Source organism: Caloenas nicobarica, chromosome 2 (assembly GCF_036013445.1).
Source record: "Caloenas nicobarica isolate bCalNic1 chromosome 2, bCalNic1.hap1, whole genome shotgun sequence".
NCBI lineage: Eukaryota > Metazoa > Chordata > Aves > Columbiformes > Columbidae > Caloenas > Caloenas nicobarica.
Window position 1 is genome coordinate 86,864,153 of NC_088246.1, and position 19,135 is coordinate 86,883,287.

General features: G+C 45.6%; 1 protein-coding gene and 1 long non-coding RNA gene across 2 annotated transcripts in view; one reads left to right on the plus strand and one right to left on the minus strand.

Moving 5' to 3' along the window:
• Positions 1–2,706: 2,706 nt before the first annotated feature.
• On the minus strand, positions 2,707–6,030 carry LOC135985748 (uncharacterized). The gene is made up of 3 exons (XR_010605803.1): positions 5,950–6,030; positions 4,463–4,674; positions 2,707–4,243 (listed from the first exon to the last, which is right to left on the minus strand). It is a non-coding gene; the product is annotated as an uncharacterized LOC135985748 (long non-coding RNA).
• The window catches only part of ANKH (ANKH inorganic pyrophosphate transport regulator), a 100,618-nt gene continuing 86,933 nt past the window's right edge, over positions 5,451–19,135 (plus strand). Inside the window, exon 1 of the mRNA XM_065629320.1 lies at positions 5,451–6,142. Within this exon, the coding sequence (XP_065485392.1) occupies positions 6,047–6,142 (96 nt within the window). The 5' untranslated portion in view covers positions 5,451–6,046. The remainder of the gene's footprint in view (positions 6,143–19,135) is intronic.

Below are 19,135 nucleotides of genomic sequence, written 5' to 3' on the forward strand. Positions count from 1 at the left end.
TCCAACACTGAGGAAGGGATTAATCAGCTAAGAAATGGTGCAGCGTTGCCTTAGCGAATGGAGCTGCAGTTGGGCATCACTACGTACCCCCGTTGGCAGCTGCTCCCACCAGCTCCCACGTTTCGGAGCTGTTGCAGACTCACGAGCCTCAGGTCACCTCAGAAGAAGAAGATACAGTTTTGGACTCCGGACACAAGCCCAAAAGACACAGAAGGCTATTAAGTCCAGAACCACAAATCGCGCATACAGCTGGGATTACCCCAGGCTGTCAGCTTGAGTGAGCGATGGAGCAGACACTGATGTGAAGACGGGGGGGGGAAAGAGCCAACAAGACTCCCGGGTGCCCTGTGGCAGAAGGCATCTTCTGGACTGGTCCCCTGCTGCAGGTAACCGGAGACAACACTTTGATTCTCACCTGAAAAATGAGTCAGGCACTTCTGACTCACCCGGGTCTCCTTGTGCCACTGAAATCTGACATTCTTTTTATCTTGGTCTATTAAGCATCAATAGGAAGCTTCTCCTGCTTCATCAGCTGGGTAACAGTTTTGCCTCAACCTGCCAGTGCACTTGTGCCAGCCAAAAAAGACAGACATGGGCTTCCTGCAGGGGCATCATCCTATCATCCAACTTGACAAGCCAGCTGTGCCCAGAGCACACTGGCCTTAGGGAGGGGACATAGGTTGATTGTAAAGACCATTTTTATTCTTCACACAGAGCTGTAGCTAAATTGGAATTGGATTAGTCAAACGCTTGTCTGACTGGTAACCCAAATTCCTTTGGCTGTTTTCTGATCTTTCAGTTCAGTTCTACCCATTCATGGAATGGGTAAACCATTATATAATGGGTAAAACTATTATATAAATATACAGACTTTTCCTGCAGGATCTCTCCAGTTATGGACTGCAACAACCTAGCAGTCACGGCCAGGCACACAGCCCCAGAACACAGTGTCCCTGGATCCTAAGGCTGGTGCATGAGGAGTAAGACAAGAAGAGTCCCAGAATCTTTTGAGTTTAAGGCTTTCTGCATGACTCACAGTAATTGCAATGACACAGGCTTAGTTTACACCTACAAAGAGAAAAGGATGTGCGTACAGGTGTCCTTTGCCCTGCAGGAGATGAAGAGGCTAAGCATACATTTCTCCTAGGGATGGGCTTTCTGCAGAACTGGAGTTCCATGAGAAGAAGGGGACCTTCAGCTGGGTCGTGAAGACTCCTTAAAACCAAGCTTTGTGTACGGCCACTCCCCTAAAAAAATTGTGAGTAAAAGATTTTTGCTTTTTATTCCTCAGTGCTAAACAGGAATATTTTTCCACTAAGTGCACAAGACCCACATTCTGAGCATTCCTGCAGTAACATTCAGTCACAGTTTGACAACATTTTCAAACTACAATCTTATTGTTTTAATTATTGTTGTAGAAAGAGCTGGAAATATGCATCAGACTCAGTTTCAACCTAAAAGCTGTGCCTGCAAGAGGCAGCTGTTGCAGGGGGAGCAATAATTCAAGACAAAAGCTGAATACCCTGTTTCCCCAAAAATATGACCTACCCTGAAAATAAGCACTAGCATGATTTTTTCAGTGTTTTTGAGGATGCTTGAAATATAAGCCCTACTCCAAAAATAAGCCCTAGTTACAGTTCATAAAAAAGTCAATTTAAATAGTATCCAGGCAGCTATACATGTAAAAAAGTAATAAATTTTGGAGCAAAAATTAATGTAAGACCCTGTCTTATTTTTGGGGAAACAGGGTATGACTGTGGAGAGGTCCTTTCACTTTGTCAGATAACAGACAGGAAAAGACAATCGTCATTTGCTCTCTCCCAGCCCAAGGCTGTTCAGAGACCAGAATTATTGGCTGTCCTGTGTGCTTGGAAACCCAGTTCATCTGTCCTCTTATGGAACAACTGGCTCACAAATATTGTTGTCCACTAGTTTGAATTCCTTATACAATGAGTTCTTCTGAATTGATAGACTATAAAAAAACGAAAAACAAAAACGACAAAAGAAAAGGGGGTAGAAGATAAAGTTTGGAAGAGAGCCAGTAGCTCAAAAAAGCATTGGTGACAGCTACATAGCCAACTGGGGATGGAAAATTGAAGCACAGTGATTTAAAAAAAAAATCAGTAGGTAATTAGCAGTAGCCTCAAGAAGCAAATGGAGGCATCTTTCTGAAGCAAAGCATTACCACAGCAGGGTCGTCTTCTCAAGATTCCCATCATGTAGTTGTGGTGAAGGGCCCCCCTCAAGTTCAGGAAAGGACTGGGACTCTAACACGTGTTAAAGCTCATGTGCTGATTGGCATGTTGCATTTCTGACTGCATGGGTAAAGCTAACGTGCACCGCCCTCATATGATCTGCTACTGGGAACACCTTCAGACTTTGACCCTGTTGCTGAAGCAGCAATTGAAGACACATTTTATCAGGCACAAGGGAGTTTTCTGATATGTTTCATCATTTATACTGTAACACATTACAGTACTGTACTTGATCCGTATAGACTTCTATAGTGAGATGCCTCCACTTGAGATACTCCTGGACCAGATCATTTTTCTGTCAAAAGCAGAGAGATTATGTCTAATTATTTCCTGCTGTCCTCTCTGTGTCTTTTTTATTCAATTAAACAAACAGACAGTGTTTGGTATATGAGTAAGAAATGTAGTGTAACAGAAAATATGCTAGAAAGGAAATGATTACTAATCACTGCTTTTTGCCTAAGAGAGCTAAAAAGACGTATTTCCTCAGCTCATCAGCTGAGCAAACTACTGACTTCAAGACGTGAGAAACTATCCTTGTTCTTTGGTTCCAAACACAATTTTGTTTCTGTAATGAATTCGAGGAGCAAATAGGACCTGGGCTGAAAGAGAAGCACACAAGAACTACAGTCATCCCATAAAGGGAAGACAGGAATGGGAAGCAGACAAACCTAAACCAGCCTAACAGCTTATCAAATAAGTTTGATAATTTTAATATACAGGACTCAAGAGAGCATCAGTTAGGTCAACATTTTCCCAGGACATTCCAGGACATATTATGAAGTAAAATGTAAACTAGTCTTAAAATGAAATTGTACTATTGCTTTGGGCAGCAGGAAGATAAGTCAATCAGAGCTCTCAAGTGACTGATCAGACTGAAATTAATTACAGATGCAAGGGGCCCTGATTCATTATCTACTGGAGTAAAAAATATCAACTACCTTATGGACGTCTAACAAACCCACCAAAGGATATACTTCTCTTATACTCCATTAAACTACTTGGCTCTCTCAGTATTTCCAGGACTTAACATAATTTTGTGACTAAGTAATTAACTACTATGTGAGCCATATGCTCAGTGTCTCAAAGTTTTGATTTAGGAAGCTTTAATTTCGTGGTGGTTTGGCTTTGCTGGGAATGAGAGGAGGTAGTCCTCAAACATCAGCTCACCTGAAAAGTTCAAATGGCAAGTTAAAATCATATATTTACAAGTGGCTTTGGGGCTTCCCTTTCACTTTTCTCTGACTCAAAAACAGCACTAAAAGTTTCTTTTCCCTAAAAAAAAAAAATATCCCTCTAAACTGAAACAAAATAGGGACACTTTATTGAAAAAATATGTACAAATATGGAGCTGTAAAGAATATTCTTCCATAATTTCAGCCTCAGTTCTCAGACCCATGGCAAGGAGGAATGACCTCACTCCCAACAAAATCTAGTCCTATCAGGAAGAAATTAGTTATTGGCGATACAGTTATCTAAAACCAAATGCAGCCTCAGGAAGACAGAATTAAATATTAACGCTTTGAAATATATCCAGCCTTGTCTTCAAAAGTCATGAGACTTGCTTCAAAGAAAGGGACCTACTACGCAGATCTTCTGCAACTTACACATAGGCGTACACTCAGGCTATGTCTAATTCGGCAGGTAATCCAGCTCAATGCAAGGAAACAAGTACAAGGCAGCTGGTGTAAGGCCCCTACATCTACATGAGGCTTTCAACTTCAGTTCAACTTTAGTCTGGTTGGTTGGAGACTGAATGTTCCCCACCGTGGGGACAGTTTGAAGCTGTTAGACGAACCAACAACTGGTGTATGTGGAGACGATTAGATCTTCCTTAGAATGATGAAGATTTGGTGCTGTTAATTCAAAGACATGCTTAGGGAATCACAAACAACTCCTGCTCCCTGTTTCTCAGTTTATTGTCCTCTCCCGCTTCGCACTGCTCCGCTCTATCATCCCCAGGACACCACGGCCATGGCATTTTGAGTGATCTGCAGGACAAAGGCAAGGTTGCATTGTCATAAGTGTTTGAGTTTGCTCCTGCGTGCCACAGGGAAGGCTGTATCAGCTTAAGGGCTGCTCGGTGAGACAAACTCCAGTTGTAGGGGGGAAAAAGCCTCCAGTGACAGATGAGGCTGACTTTACCAAGTTACCCCAGGAACCCCACTACAACCCCACCCCATGGCTTGTCATGGATTTTCAGAGCTCACCTCCTGTTGACTCTTCAAAATACGTGGAATGGCTCTTGATTACAGGCACCTTTTAGTACAGCGGGCTTTGGGTAAGGAAGGCTGTCCACCGCTCCTCCGCTGGCCACAGCTCCTCTGAGCATCAGACACCTGACTCCTCACACAGCTTCCACCTTCTCAAAATATCTGCCAGCCCTCCTTGAAGGTGGCAAGGTGAGGGTGACCCCACAAAGCTAAACGCCCCAGAAAAACTCAGTTACAATGAAACCCCGAAACAACCCTGAGAGTTTGAGAAAATTCCACGATGTGTTAAGAAGTGGGTTTGCTTTTTCTTGTTTTCCCACCCCTCAAGCTCCCAGAGCCTCTGCACTTGCGAAGGCTGGGGCTGCCTGTGCTCCCAGCCAGCAAGGGCCCTCCTGTGAGCTGCCGTGGGGCCACCAACACAGTCCCTTGTCCCAGACTGGGGACGAGGCTTTGAAAAACGAAGTGGTTGCACTGGCAAACGTTCACCGTTTATTTATTCGGGGTGTTTGACCAGAGGAAAAGCTGTGATTCAGACATCTTAGCTAACGCCTCGTTACGGACCCCCACCTTCCCTGCAGCCCCCCAAGTGCTCCTACACGAGGCGCGAAGCCTGTCACCACAAACGCCCTTTCCTCTGCCCCCGGCTGCGTGAGGAGGGCGCGGGTCACGCACACGGGGGGACCCCGCTGCGCCCCGCGGGACCCGGCGTGGCGGGGGTGGGCTCGGACAGGTGCCCGGCCCGGCCGCTGCCCCTCGTCCCCGCGGCGGGCGGGGGGCGCCGCGCGGCCGCTCGGGCGGCAGGAGGAGCCGCTCGGTGCCGCTCTCTCCCCCGCCGCCGCCCGGCCCGTCTGCCGAGCGTGTGTCAAACCCACGTGCTCCGGCAGCCCGCGCCGGGGAGCGGCGCTGAGCGCCCGGGCCCCGCCGCACGCCTCGCCCCGCCGCCGGCCCCGCACCGCGCCCGCCCGCCCGCACGGGGACCTCCGCCGGCGGCCCCGCGGCCCGCGCCGACCCCGCGGCGGCGGCGGGGAGGAGGGCGGAGGTTTTCCTGCGCGGCGCCGCGGCCGTCGCCCCGCCGCCGGCGAGCGTCAGGCCGGGGGGAGGCCCCGGCCCGGCCCTTCCCCTGCACCCCGCGCCCCGAGGATGGCAGCGCTGCCCGCACGAGTGGCTGGCGGCGGTGTCCCTCCTCTTTTTTTTTCCGGCAGCGGCGGCGGCGGCAGCGGCGGCGGCGGATCATTGTTGTGTGGGAGGAGGGCGGCGGGGATGGACTTGATCTCTCGGGTCTCCTGCTAAGGCGGCAGCACAGCGCGCCCCGCCGCCCAGCCAGCACCCACCAGGGCCGAGCCGCGCCGGGCAGGGAGGGACCGGACACCCGCCCGCTCCCCCGGCTGCTTTATTTTTAGGGGGCTCTGCTGCTCCTCTCGCTTGCCCTTGTTCCCACCCCCCCCCCCCCCAGCTCGCACACACGCACAGGGACACGCACGCACCCTCCTCCTTTGCCCTTTCATCCTTCCTCCCCCGCCGTCCTCCCGCGCCGTCTCCTGCCGCGGCAGATGCGCTGGGGGTCACCGCGCAGCTGGGACTATGGTGAAATTTCCAGCGCTCACTAACTACTGGCCCCTCATCCGGTTCCTCGTCCCTCTCGGCATCACCAACATCGCCATCGACTTCGGGGAGCAGGTAAGGCAGCGCCTCTCCCGGGGGCGACCCTCGCCCGCCCGCAGGGCCTCGGCGGGGAAGGGAAGGGGAGGCGGGCCGGGCCCTGCCGGCCGTGCCGGGCCCCGCCGTCCTCTCCCGGCGCATCGCGGCGGGCGGGGACAGCGGCCGCTGCGCTGCTGGGGGCGGCGGGCGGGCGGCCGGTGCCGCCGTGCATGCCCCGGCGGCGGCCCGGGAGCGCGGGCTGCTCCGCACCGCCGCTACATGGGCGGCGAAGGACGCCGTGTTTTGAGTGTTGCTGTTCCTGTTGGGTTTAGTTTATTTATTTTTTTTTCTTGTATTTTAAGATTATATAATCCGAAATTACATAATGCATTCGCCGGGGCTTGGTTTTGGTTCATTCTCCCCGCTGACAGGGCTTGCTCAGGTGCAGCAGCCCCCAGCGCAGTGCAGCGCAGCTCGGCGGCCGGCTCAGCCCGGGGACCCGGCGTGCTGCAGCGGGGCGCCGGGAGGGAGGCCCGGCTGCCCCCGCCCGCTGCCGAGGGGCTCCTCGGCACCCCGCACCCCGCCCCGCGGAGCTGCCGCAGCGGCCCCCGCCCCGGCACCGCCACCGGCAGCCCCCGCCGCGGCAGCCCGGCGGGGCTCCGGGCAGGTGAGCCGCTGCCTGCGCCCCTTCCTCCGCCGGTGTGTTGTGAGCCGGGAGTCCGCCGTGTTGGGCACCGGGCGGGAGCCTGGGAAGATCGGGTGACAGCGGCAGGAGCTGCTGCCACCGTGCTTCAGCCCTGCTGAAATTCCCTGGCGGTGCTGGTGATCTAAGGCTGTCCCCTGCCTTGGGCACCAGGAAAATATCCCGGTGTACCCTGACTCGCCGTCAGTCTCCCTTACGTGCAGCCCTCCTGCTTCGTCCTCTTGATCCCTGCTTGCTGCATTTGCACTAAAAACATATTTGGTGCTTGACATACCCACTCATTCGCCTGAGCTTTCCATGCACGGTGCTTGCTGGCTACGGCACTGTGGTGTGAGGAAATCTCCGCTCTCTTGTTTTGGTATTTATAACAGGTAAGGCCCCCGTCTGGCATCAGGCTGCATGATATAGGGCCTATCTTTACATTTTTAGTAGGTTGGTATACACTAATAGTTATTCACGAATGTTAATATGGGCAGTCACAGTGAGTATTGCATCTCAAATAGCTTTTATCCTTGTCCTAAGTCACTCAGCTTTGCTGAGAAGATCTTGTTTTCTAAGCAGAATAGGCACTTGCTCCCATGCTTCTTGGGCAAAAATACCTGAAAATTACTGGGTACTTTTACCTGTTTGTAAGGAAGAAAGTGAAAGGAAAAATATTACAGGGGAAAAAATAGCTAACATTAATCGTATGTTTGTCATTGCTGTGTTAATCGCATTTTGTTTCCTAGTCCTTTAGAATTAAATAAGCCATGATATTTAAAAATGCAATTCCATACTTGCCTGACAACTACAGACTTTCTTACCAAATCAGTCTTCTGTAAATCATACTCGGGATTGGGAGGGAAAGGAAAACTAAATGTAGCAATGACAAGGGAAAGGATGATTTAAGAGCTAATAACTGTGACACGTTAATAACATACAGCAGAAGTTAAATTGAAAGCAGTTCACTCGGCAAGCTGAGTATGACAGGTGCGTGTATACAGTTTGCTTCATACAAGGTCAGCTTGACTCAAAATCCGTGTCAGCCCATAAAAAACATCCCCTTGGCTTCAGTGTGCTCCGGACCAGGATTTCAAAAATTAGCAATCAAGAGATTACAATTTTATAAATGAAGGGTCTTCTGTCTGGCCTGGTACCAGTGACACGGAGGAATGTTAACAGGCAGACAATACATGTAAGCACTTATCTAGCCAACTTTGACAGGGACAAAATATCTCAGAAAATGTGTTTTATTTGACAGCCAAGTCGTAAGATTAGCCCTCCAGGAGAGCTGGGGTTATCCTGTGTCTCAGATGGCAGCCTGGGAGGCGCTTCATTGAAAAGGGAGAAATCTAGCAAGTGGTGAGACTCCTGCAGAAAACCCCAGCTCAGGAGCAGGAGCTGGGAAGGTGCTTTTTGTACCAGTCTAGTGGGAGACTTACCTACATGGGAATCAGGAAACTGAAGCAGGGACAAAGTTGCTCTGGGTCTGAAGAGATCCTCTTACAGACAAAAGGACAGGGATTTTATTTTCCTGTATATAATGCATGGAGTTATTTTCTACACTTGTGAGGCACTATTGTTGGACTTAAGTTGCTGAAAATATACTTACTTGCTGAGGCAGTCACCTTTCTGCTCTCCAAAATTGTAATAATTTTAATAACGGGCTGAATGGAAGCAACATAGCAGAATGGGTGTGCCAACAGATAGCTCTGAAAAGGCTGCCGTACCTCCGTCTGTGAATGTATGCTGCAGATAAAAAAGATTTCTAAGAACGATAAGGGAAGTAAAATTTGCATGAAGTAATGTTAGCCAAAGTAATGAATGAACTAATGTTACAATACTGTAAAAGAGACAGGAGAACTATAGGTCAGAAATAAGAAATATATCTGTAAAAAATTAGGGAGAGAATGGACCTTGCTTGACCAGGGAAGAAGTGTGTAAGGAATCCGTCAGTCTTAAACCCTTTTGATGCATCGTATTAATGCATTGCTCTCTCAAGCAGGAGAGAGTATTTGGAAGCAGGGTGTTTAAAGCAAAGCCTTTTAAACAAAACCTATTACTTTTAGGTACCTGAGACTGTAAAGTAAGAAACAAAGAGAATGTCACCTTTTTTTCCCCTTCAGAGACTTTTCTGGGTGTTGCAGAGTTTTACTTAATAGCAAACATCACTAGGAAATTGCTGGTGCCTTGGCATGCAGCTGTCTCTAGATTTCTTGCTACTTCGGGGGAAATTTACAGTAAGGCTAGAGAATATTTGCAGAACATGGTTTATGTCTGTCACCATGGCCACATATGAGGTATTTGCTATGGCAAGTCTGTTTAGTTTGTAGGAAGTAAAAAAAATGCTGGAACAATGCTCATAAGAAGTAACAAACTCAGCTCCTCCTGTCACTTCCAGAATCGCCATGGCCAATGAAGAGCCTCCTGTTGACCCTTGGACCCTAATCCAATAACGCTTTTAGGACAAGGCTGTATTACAAAGTTGTTCCAATCTGATCAGCTAACCTCACCTGTTGACCTCATAAATTCTTCTTAGACAAATACCTCAGTTTTCTTTTTTTTTCACTGCTACAAAAGGTAGTCCTGATACATGACCAGGTGAATTACCACAAGATTAGAGAAATAAACCATTTCTAACCTATTTCAATGAATTCCTTCTGCAGCTCATTTCCCTTACAATTTATTTACAGTACTACATAGCATTCATGAAATTTTCCTCTTAGAGTAAGGCCTTCAGGAAAATAGTCCCAAATATTTTGACTCAATGTCCCTTCTTCACACAAATATATCTGTGTGTGAGTGTGGGCATGCACGCATGTATTTGTTTATTTTTTGTCTCTAGGTACACACACACACACAAAATATACACAAGAGAGCATTTTCATCCCAAGAGCTTGACACCTACCACTGGAAGAGAGATTCTCCCTGTCATTCTGCTGGTGAGAGCATTCGACTCTCAACATCTTATCCTGAGATGCACAGTAATTAGTGTTTTATTTAGAGTTCAGCTCTTAGAGAGCAGAGTTTGCATTAAAATCCTGGCTCTTGTGAAAAATGTCGTTGGATTTACTTACTTGTAAATAAATAAATGGACTTCTCCCATGTGATGGAGCACAACCAAACCTCAAACAACTCACTCTGCAAATAATACCACTGTTACTCCATGCTCTCAAAAATCCATCACCACCCACATCAGTTTTCTTTTCAGAGCTGCTCACATGTATTATGGCAGCCTGATTTTTAATGTGTGTCTACATTTGCATTAGCATTATTATAAAGGGGGAAAACTGAGGCATTCGTTAGCTCACTGACTTTCTCCCAAGTGCAGAATCAGCCCTAGGCAGCCTTAAATACAACTCACAAATGTGGCGGGTAACTCTCTTTGCTGCTCATGGGGGTGGCAAAGGCCAGGCAGAGAGCAGTATTTTGAACTCAGGGCCTGCCTGCAGTAATCTTTTAATTATCAACGGGAACAGTAGGAGGTGGGTTTTTTTTTTCCTTGCTAGCTATCATATGGCCAGCCCCTGAATCATTAGTTTCGATTGCTGTCACTAGCTGTTGGTTGGGCAGTTTTATTTGCTAACATAACTGTTAGGTGTGCAGATATGATATTCGGTGGCTTGCGGATCCTGGGAAGGTAAAACTGAGCAAGCAGAGTACTGCTCTCACCTTCCCCCGAGGTCACTCGGGTGCTCCTGTCCCGCAGAGAAATTGCCATACATTGCACACAGTGTAGTGGTTGGGATCAAACAGGCGAAGTAAAGGAGGTGCTAAACGTTTTGGATTCTTAAATATTTTGCAATAATAGATTGAAAATCAAACTGCTTTTTTCTTGTTTTGCAATGTGTTTTGTTTGGTTTGGTTTTGTTTTTCCCCTAAGAAAAAAAGTCTTGCCAGAAAAGGAGAACAAGTCATGAATAATGCATCAAAAAGAATTAGTGAGCTTATTGTCTGCCCATGCCATTTGCAAACTTAGTAGGGGGTTAAACATTTTGATTAATGCGTTATGAAGCTCGTTTCTGGGGTAAGTGTTATTGTCTGGACGTTCAGAACAAGCAATAGGAGAGTTCCCATTTCCAGCTGTTCCCCAGGGATTTGGGCCAAGTTGTGTAACCTTTCTGTGGCACAGTTCCCCTGCCTTTGAAGTGTGCCTGCATGCCTACCTGTGCGTCACAGGGATGTAATGAAAATTCACGTGTCAGAAGCACCCCGCGGGATGAAAGGTGCTGGATTAGTGCAAAGTTCTCCTGTTATTGCTGTTGTGAGACGTCATGGACTCATTTAATCATCTAGGACTTTAGTACCATTTAAACAAAAAAGCTGACAAAGTCTTATAATTGGTGTAAACCATGACTATGTGTTATTACCACCACCATGTTATTAGTAGGTTATGTTGATGGAAATGCCCTATTTGTTTTAAATTAATGTGAACTATACAGCATTTTGAATTAAATGTAGATGAAATTGTGTTGAAGAAACAAACATCTTGGAGTATACTGTCAACAGAAGTTTGTTGTTTGTTTGTTTGTTTAATTTTCTGTGGTAATATTGTAAAGAATTAATTTCTCCCGCAAGAGTCACAAGCCAAATAGTTAGGGAAGCAGCCAGGCAAGACCAGTGAAATACATCTAACTTGCCTGTTTGGAGTGAGAAAATCCAAGTGAAATCTTGTACGGAGGATCAAAACCCAAACCACACACTTCTGAAGTAGTAATTTTCAGGACTTGTACCTCGGTACTGACCCCAGAGAAGTTCTTCTTCTAAGGAACGCAGCTTCTTTTTACTCCTCAGCCTGAGCCCTACATACAGCCTCAGCTCCTGAATAGTCGTCTGCCACGCACTGGGGGTTTTCAAGCCAGTGCTAAGTGGCCTGTAGACCACATGGACAATTCTTGAGGCTACACAAGTGATTAGTTAGGCTTATATGTCTACATTAGTTGCATTGGGCATTAGATACCAGGCATTGTATTTACCAGTCACACAGAGCATTTGCTGGAGTTTCACAGCAAGCAATGCACACTGAGCTCTGGGAAGGAGTCAAAGATCTCATGAAACATTTGTAGATAAAAGCCAAATCTCACCAATGCCTTAATGTTCTTAAAGGTAACAAAGACACATACCCACAGCAGCTAAACCAATATTTATTTGCATTTTATAGCACATAAGGTGCAAAATAAACAGATTATGAGGAGCAATGGGGCCATCACCACTGAAGATTTCATATGATGCTATAAGACAAATTATGAGAATGAACCTCCAAACGAGGACTCCATCCCCTGCAGTGTTTCGTGTTGCCATAGTGTAAAATATGTAATCTAGAGCTAGGATCTGTGCCATGCCTCATCTGTCAGTACCTTCTCTTTTTTCATCCTACTCTCTCCTCCCTTCACAAAACCCTCCAGTTCCCCGCTCCCATTGCCTCTCACCCCCCACAGCTGTGTCAGCTCGGCTCCAAGGACTTCTCCAGACATTCTAACCCTTCACTGTTGAGAACTGGCAGGTTTTGTACTTGATGATACCCATTAAACATGTCTGAAGTAGTTGGGTAGCTATATAGCTGCAGAGATAACCTGTTTCCAGGAAGGGGTGGAAAGAGGGAGAAACAATCCCACACAGCACCAACCAGCCACTTATTTATTTCTGAAGTGGTTTAATTAATCTCAGAAATGTGAGTTGAGAGGTATTTGCCCACCAGATTGCTGGAAAATAAAACTTTTAGGTGTGTGGGGTGGAAACGATTCTCCCTACCATAGTAACTAATGCGGTGGTAGACCTGGTGCATTTACCACTTTTCCAAGCAGTCCTGAGTCCCGGTCTCTAGGGCAGAGGGCCCTCTCTGGAGATACTCCAGTCATAATATCACTTGATATTCACTGCAAAAGTGTCGTGGGGTAGCCAAATACCTCTGGTGCTTATTTCAGAGATAGGGGAATTGGCTTCTCCTCCCTATGTCAGTGAAAATCTGGTAGCCTGAGGCAGCATCAGGAAGGAAAGATGAAAATACCCCCATCCTAATTTTAAAACATGGGCTCAAAACTGAAGTTTTGAAAGGGGTTTGAACCAACATATTCTATGTCATGGAGGGAAATCCCCAAGGCAGAACTTGTGGTTTTGAGTTGAGCTGACCGTTTGGTTTGTTTCAGGCATTTTCTTTTTCATTTCTTTTGGTTGCATTTTCACAAAACCAAGAAGACTGATTTATCATCTCATATGATTTGGTCTGAACTGATTTCTTTTTAACCTTCACTCATTTTGCTGCTGCATGGAGAACTTGGTTGTATACAAAGGCTTATATGACATGACCAATCTTATGACTGTTTGAAGATAAGTGGCTTTTTATATGCAAAGAAGGCACATACACAAGGCTCCTTCTCTGAAAGTGCAGATTCTAGCAATTAATTGACTTCCTATCTTAATCCTAGACAAGACATTTATCTCTCTCTTTGTGTGAGTTTTGTCAGTTCTAAAATAGTGATGTGTTTCACAAGGCAGTTACAAAGTTTATTCTTTCATGTTTGTAAAACATGGCTGTAAGTTGCTGTATAAATAGAAAATGTAAATATATCTGCCAGCTCGTGCAGAAACCTCCGTGCGTAAAACTGAGCAATTCCAAACAGATTTTGCTCTGTAGCTACTTTCAGAAATCTGTGATGTTTTAAAATAACATATATATGGCTGATGAGCTCAATTCCAGTTTAAATGGCATATCAGAACATGTGTTTCTTAAAAAAATATGGAAAATTTGTAATGATCTTAGATTTTAACAAGCTAATCTTACTAGCTGTTGATACTTCATCCTATTTGTATTTGGAAACCTGGAGATTTTGAGGGGAGGGAAACAGGAGTGTTAATATGCAATTGGATCATCAAATTACACTTCCTTCTGCTTTCTTGATTTGCTACTGACATGATATTGCTGTAGCTATGGTTTTAGATGCCATCACTGCCTTTTCAGGTAGGCATTAGCTGGAGAATTAAAATAGAACCACCGTAAGAACAAGAGACCTGAATGACCCATGAACTTCAGTGTCTGAAACAGCAAAGCTCTGCAGTTCTCCTGTCTTCTGTCTCCTCTATGGTGTCGCTTCTCATTCAGATTTTCCACAGAACTTTGCTACCTTGCTTTAGAGTTTGTCTGCATATGCATTTTTTTCTTTATTAGTTCCTTTCTTATGTAGTGCATAATAAAAGTACCTGCATGAAACATTGACTAAGAATAATTCCAGGTGTAAACATGCATTTGGTTCCAAAGCAGGCTGAAGTACAGCATAGTTATTTGCAAAAACACAACTGGTTTCTGTAGCCTTTCAAGAGCGTTCTAGGAAAGGACAAAGAAAAAATACTGGAGAGTTAAGAGAGCAGTTTGTTAAAACACAGGTGCTACAATGGCATGAAATCTCAAGTGCCAATTTAATTATTTTCCCTAAGATGATGCAAAAAATTCACTGTTTCTGATTTGTCAGGAGTCTTACTGTTGGAGAAAGAGTGGTCACTGTTACCCAGCATACCCAGTTTGCTTTACTGATGTAGTGGTTCCACAAGAGTTCAGCTTTTAGCAGGGGACACAACTTATTTTTAAGTGATTTGCATCACATAGCTTTTTTGTATTGCTGTTGGATTGTTAAGGCAGTTGTTTCCAACCTTTTTCAGTTTTCAGAGCCCAGAAAATTTTCAAGTGGAGATGCTGAGAAAATTCACGTCCATACAATCTGGAGAGCATATTTGTGTTTACATGTTTTTAAGTTACCTGTCTCTGACTCCTGGTAAACATTCCCTAAGGCTCAGGGTTCTGTGGGGCTGAAACATCACCACACCAAAGTACATGCCTGTCTGTTGGCTGACAAATACATTTGAAAGGCTTTTGGCAGGGAGATGATTTGTCTTCGTGCCTTCTTACCTGTGTTTCATACATAAAGTATTGAACGAAGTCAGATGCAGGTCATACCTGAGCTTTCATGTGCTGCCCTTCCATCCATGTGGCTGCACGACTTTGACCTTCGCTGACCGAAGAAAGCGGTGACACGTGCCAGCGGGGACTGATGCTTTTCCTTCAACGAGTCAGGTGGGCAGTGTGTGTGGGTATAAAGGGACCAACTGCACTGCACCCACTGTTCTTCCCCGTTTTTTGTAATGATAGTGAGAGGTTGTGGACTCTCCTTCTCTGGAGACATTTAAAACCCACCTGGACACATTCCTGTGTGATACAGGTGAGCCTGCTTTAGCAGGTGGGTTGGACTAGATGATCTCCAGAGGTCTCTTCCAACCCTATTCTGTGATCTGTTAATACTTCTCTGAAAATATAGGATTTATATTTAGATTTATTGAGCTCTTTTTCCTGTTCACTTCATGCTCACGCCGTGTTACCTGTCCTTCATTCTGTTGCATAGCGGTGCGCAGGATCTTATTTGTGTAGCCTGTCAGTGAGCGGCAGCTGCTGTTCCCGTGGCCATGGCCAGCTAAGGTAGCTGTGATCACCTCTGGCAGCTCCCTCTTCATTTCGAAGACTTCCCTTGCTGCAGCATACCAGCGTGCTCCAGGAACTGGGCAGCCTTTAATCTTGAATCTGCTGTCCTGCAGGTGAAAGACAGACTCTTCGCACAAGTCCATCAGCACCATTTCCTCCATCAGCATCTTACCAATTAAAAAGCGTTTAGCCCATTTGAGAAGAAAACCAATAGTTAGCATTACTGGGCAAGAAGACACTTCACATTTTTGGTTCTGATGAGAGGGGAAAGAAATGTCAGTTACATAAGAGGGAAGATTATAGAAATGAAGCATTTATAGCTTGGACAAAAAAGGGAATTCAATAACCATCTGCAGTTGTATGAAGTGCAGTGTGGTCATGAAGGAGAGGAGATGGGATGAGCTGGGTCACTGCTGTGGAGGGGAGTATGGCCAGGAGCAATGAGAGACATTGGGGTGGTTAAACACAATTTAGACTGAAAAGGTTTCCAGATGATTTTCCAAGGAAAAACCAGGAATCCTTCACTCTCAGACATTATTTCCTTCTAAAATGTGGCATGAAGAGTGCTGTACTTTAGGCAGCATTAGGTGGTGGTGGAGGCATTTTATGTAAGCTCAAATTCAGCACGTCACCGAAAGCAAAGAGCGTTGTCATCACTGTACAGTGCTGTACATGGTGGGTGTCAAACCTGAAGACCATGTCTTCTGGTGAGGGAGGCAAACAGCTTGGGAACCCCATATCCTCAAAGGCACTCAGGGCAATCTAGAACAGTAATGTAGTTATGGGCTGTTAGCATGGCCTCTTCCTGTTAAATTGTCCGCACTAAAGTAAAATATACAGAATCTGCAGCTTGGAGGTGCAGTATTTCTATTATTAATGATTAATGATCATGATATAGTTTTCTTACAGCACTCTGTTTTTCACGCGACAGCTCTCAGGTCTAGTGTACAGAGAGCACTTGCTAGGGAGAGAAACCAGAGTTACCTGGCTAATAGAAGTATTGACTGTCTTGTTCATTTTAGAAGTGTGTAATGGAAGCGGCATGCCCTTAGCTGTCTGGGTGAGCAATACACAGCTCTGGGGTCCAAAAAAAAAGACTAGACAAAATGAGCTATCAAAATACAGGGACCTTTCCAGTCTGAGAGGAATGGAGTGTTGAGATGTCCTCTGCGTGGAAGTGAAGGAGATTTTAACTCTGCTTTTAAGCTGGAGGCTTGCTGAGTTTTTTAAAGGACTTGAAGACATAGATCCCGTGAGATGAAACACAGCAAGCACAGGGGACATTTCGGGCCTTGCGATGCCATGAAGCACACACCCAGCCCTGCACCTTATTGTCTTTTCAGTTCAGTTCTGCAGGTCCTTTGCTTTGCTTGGTTTTCCCGTGGTTGCTGGAGCGGTTCGGTTACACAGACACCTGCATGGCTTTGTCACCAGGCAAGGCCTGCAGCGCAGCACCTCGCCCTAATTGCTACCAGGGAGCCCATCCATTTTGCCCTTGTGCTGTTACTAGCTTTGGTAACTGACTCCATCAGTCCATCCCACTCCATCTCCCACTGTGGCATTTTGGAGATGGCTTTGAATGCTAAGATTTTTTGCAACCCACTGAGCCCAGGAGGCCAGCTAAGGAGGTGAGTTCAAACCGGCCACCAGCTCTGCTTGGCAGAAGTGAACATGCCAGCTCATGTACTTGGAACGGTAGCTGGTTTTCCCCATTTGCATAGCCTGTGGTGGTGGGGAATAAATCTTCTGATCTGAGTATTTGGATCATCTTCTTCATTAAATTTTAATTTTTGCCCTCTCTTGCTGGTAGATTTTTGAAGTCTGTCAAAAAAACCCCAGTTGTCCTTGTTTTTGTCCATTCACAGGGACATCTCTTGTCATTTTTCTCTGCACTTCCATAGTATAAAACAACTGGTAATGTGGGGCTCCAAATTTAGTATGACAGAACTGTCAGCTTCCCTTGTGTTTCTGTTGAGGTGTAACGATTTCACAATCTTAAGCATTTACATTAAAAGAAAAAGGAAGTCCAAACCACAAAACATGTTTCGCAACCTTAAGACATGCAAGTTGGCCATCCACAAAAAGCTTTCTGTTTGCCACAGGTAAATACATTTTTCAAGTACTTTCCTAATACAAATGTGCACATATACACATGCACATGTACGTAGTGTGTCGTGAGCAGGAGCCTGCCTTTATAGGAGAATAATACACTGAGTGGTGCTAAAGTACTGTCTTGATTAATTACTGACTTACACACAATGCAAAATGGTTAAGGAAATAAGGACAAGAGCTGTGCATGGGACTGCTTAGGTAATTGCACATGCACCTGATGTGTCCTTTGTATTAATAGTTCGAGCCGCCTCTGGTTACATGCAATTATGGCGGTTGCGTGTGCAAATGCTTTTTAGATTTTGAGTCAATGGTTTTGTACATGGATTTCACCTTTTCAAAATGTGACCTCGAGAGCACTCCTGACCACTGCACTACTGTTCTTTATATACTTGTGGGCAGTCACTTTGCTTCAGAGTGTTTTATTTCAAAGCATGAAAGCATGACGACCTCTCAGCATTCACCGTCTTGTTCTAATATGAGCTTTCTGAGATGCAGTCAATGGTCTACTGGTTAGGACATGCTCCAGCATTGTAATAGTCTTGGGAAGAGCTTTCGTCGGCAGTGCCTTCTGGATCTAATATATAAGTAGTGTGCTTTTTTCTGCTGTTACTGTGCAGAGGCCAACATTTCTCTCTTTAATAAATTTATGAGAGATCACAGCAGGTAGCCTGCTTGACATTTTCTTACTGAAGGCTTGACCTGTTGGTGAGCTTTGAATTGCTGTCCAGAAAAGGCTGGTATAGTTGTGGGCTAGCTTTTGCAAATCACGGCATGCCTGTTTTTGTCAGCTGCAAGCTCCTTCCGCCTTGTGGGTGATTGCATCACTGAGGAGAAAATAGCTAGCAAAGGGACAATCCTTGCCTCGGGACTTCGGCAAAGAAACCTCATGTTCAGTTGCATATTTGTGACTTGAGCTCCACGGGCTGGGTTGTGCTTGCAGCAATCTGCAGATGTGGATGGAACCTGTTGGATTCTGTGTGCGTCCACTGATTTGAAAGGGGAAATAAGTGGTAAGAGAGAAAAGGTTTAGATCAAGGGGGAAGCTGCCTGAAAGAAAAAAGCCTGACAACTTTGGCTTCGGAAGGACTGGCACATCCCAGAGGTCCCAATGTCCAACAAATGCCTGTCATGAAAGCTTTCCACCACACCAGGAAGGCTGAGATGCTTACAGATGAAGCAGCTGCCGGGTCGTAATTTCCTCGCTGATACCTTGTTGGATAATGAACTAGATATTTTTTCCTCCCTCATCCTGCTGGAAGTCTCAAGTAGACAAAGGAGGCATGCCAGTGTAAATTTAGCTTAACAAGAAGGCAATCAGGTTCTCTATGACCAGCACCAAAAAGAATGTCAAAGCAATACTCGTCCAGCTGGCGATACAGGATGACCTGTGCTGAACTGTAGAAATAAATGGAGAAAAAACATGACTCATTATTATCCCTGACCTTTTTTCAATAGCAAATACGAATAGTAGCGGCACCTGAAATCATTAGGTATGAATGCAATGATTTCTGGATGAATTTGCCTTATCTCTTGAGAACTTTGAGTATGGAGTGTTATAGCAAGAAATAACCAAATTGGCTGGACAGAGAAGTGGTTATGTCTGCAGTCAGAAGAATAAAGGATTTTTTTTTTTTTTAACTCTTAACACGCTTAACAGCATTAGGGACCCTAGGTACTGTTTCACTTTGCTGTTGACACAGTGTAGGGGTGAGGGATGCATAGACAGCTTGGAAGGGTTACAAAAAAGGATTAGAAGCTGTTTTGCAAAAGG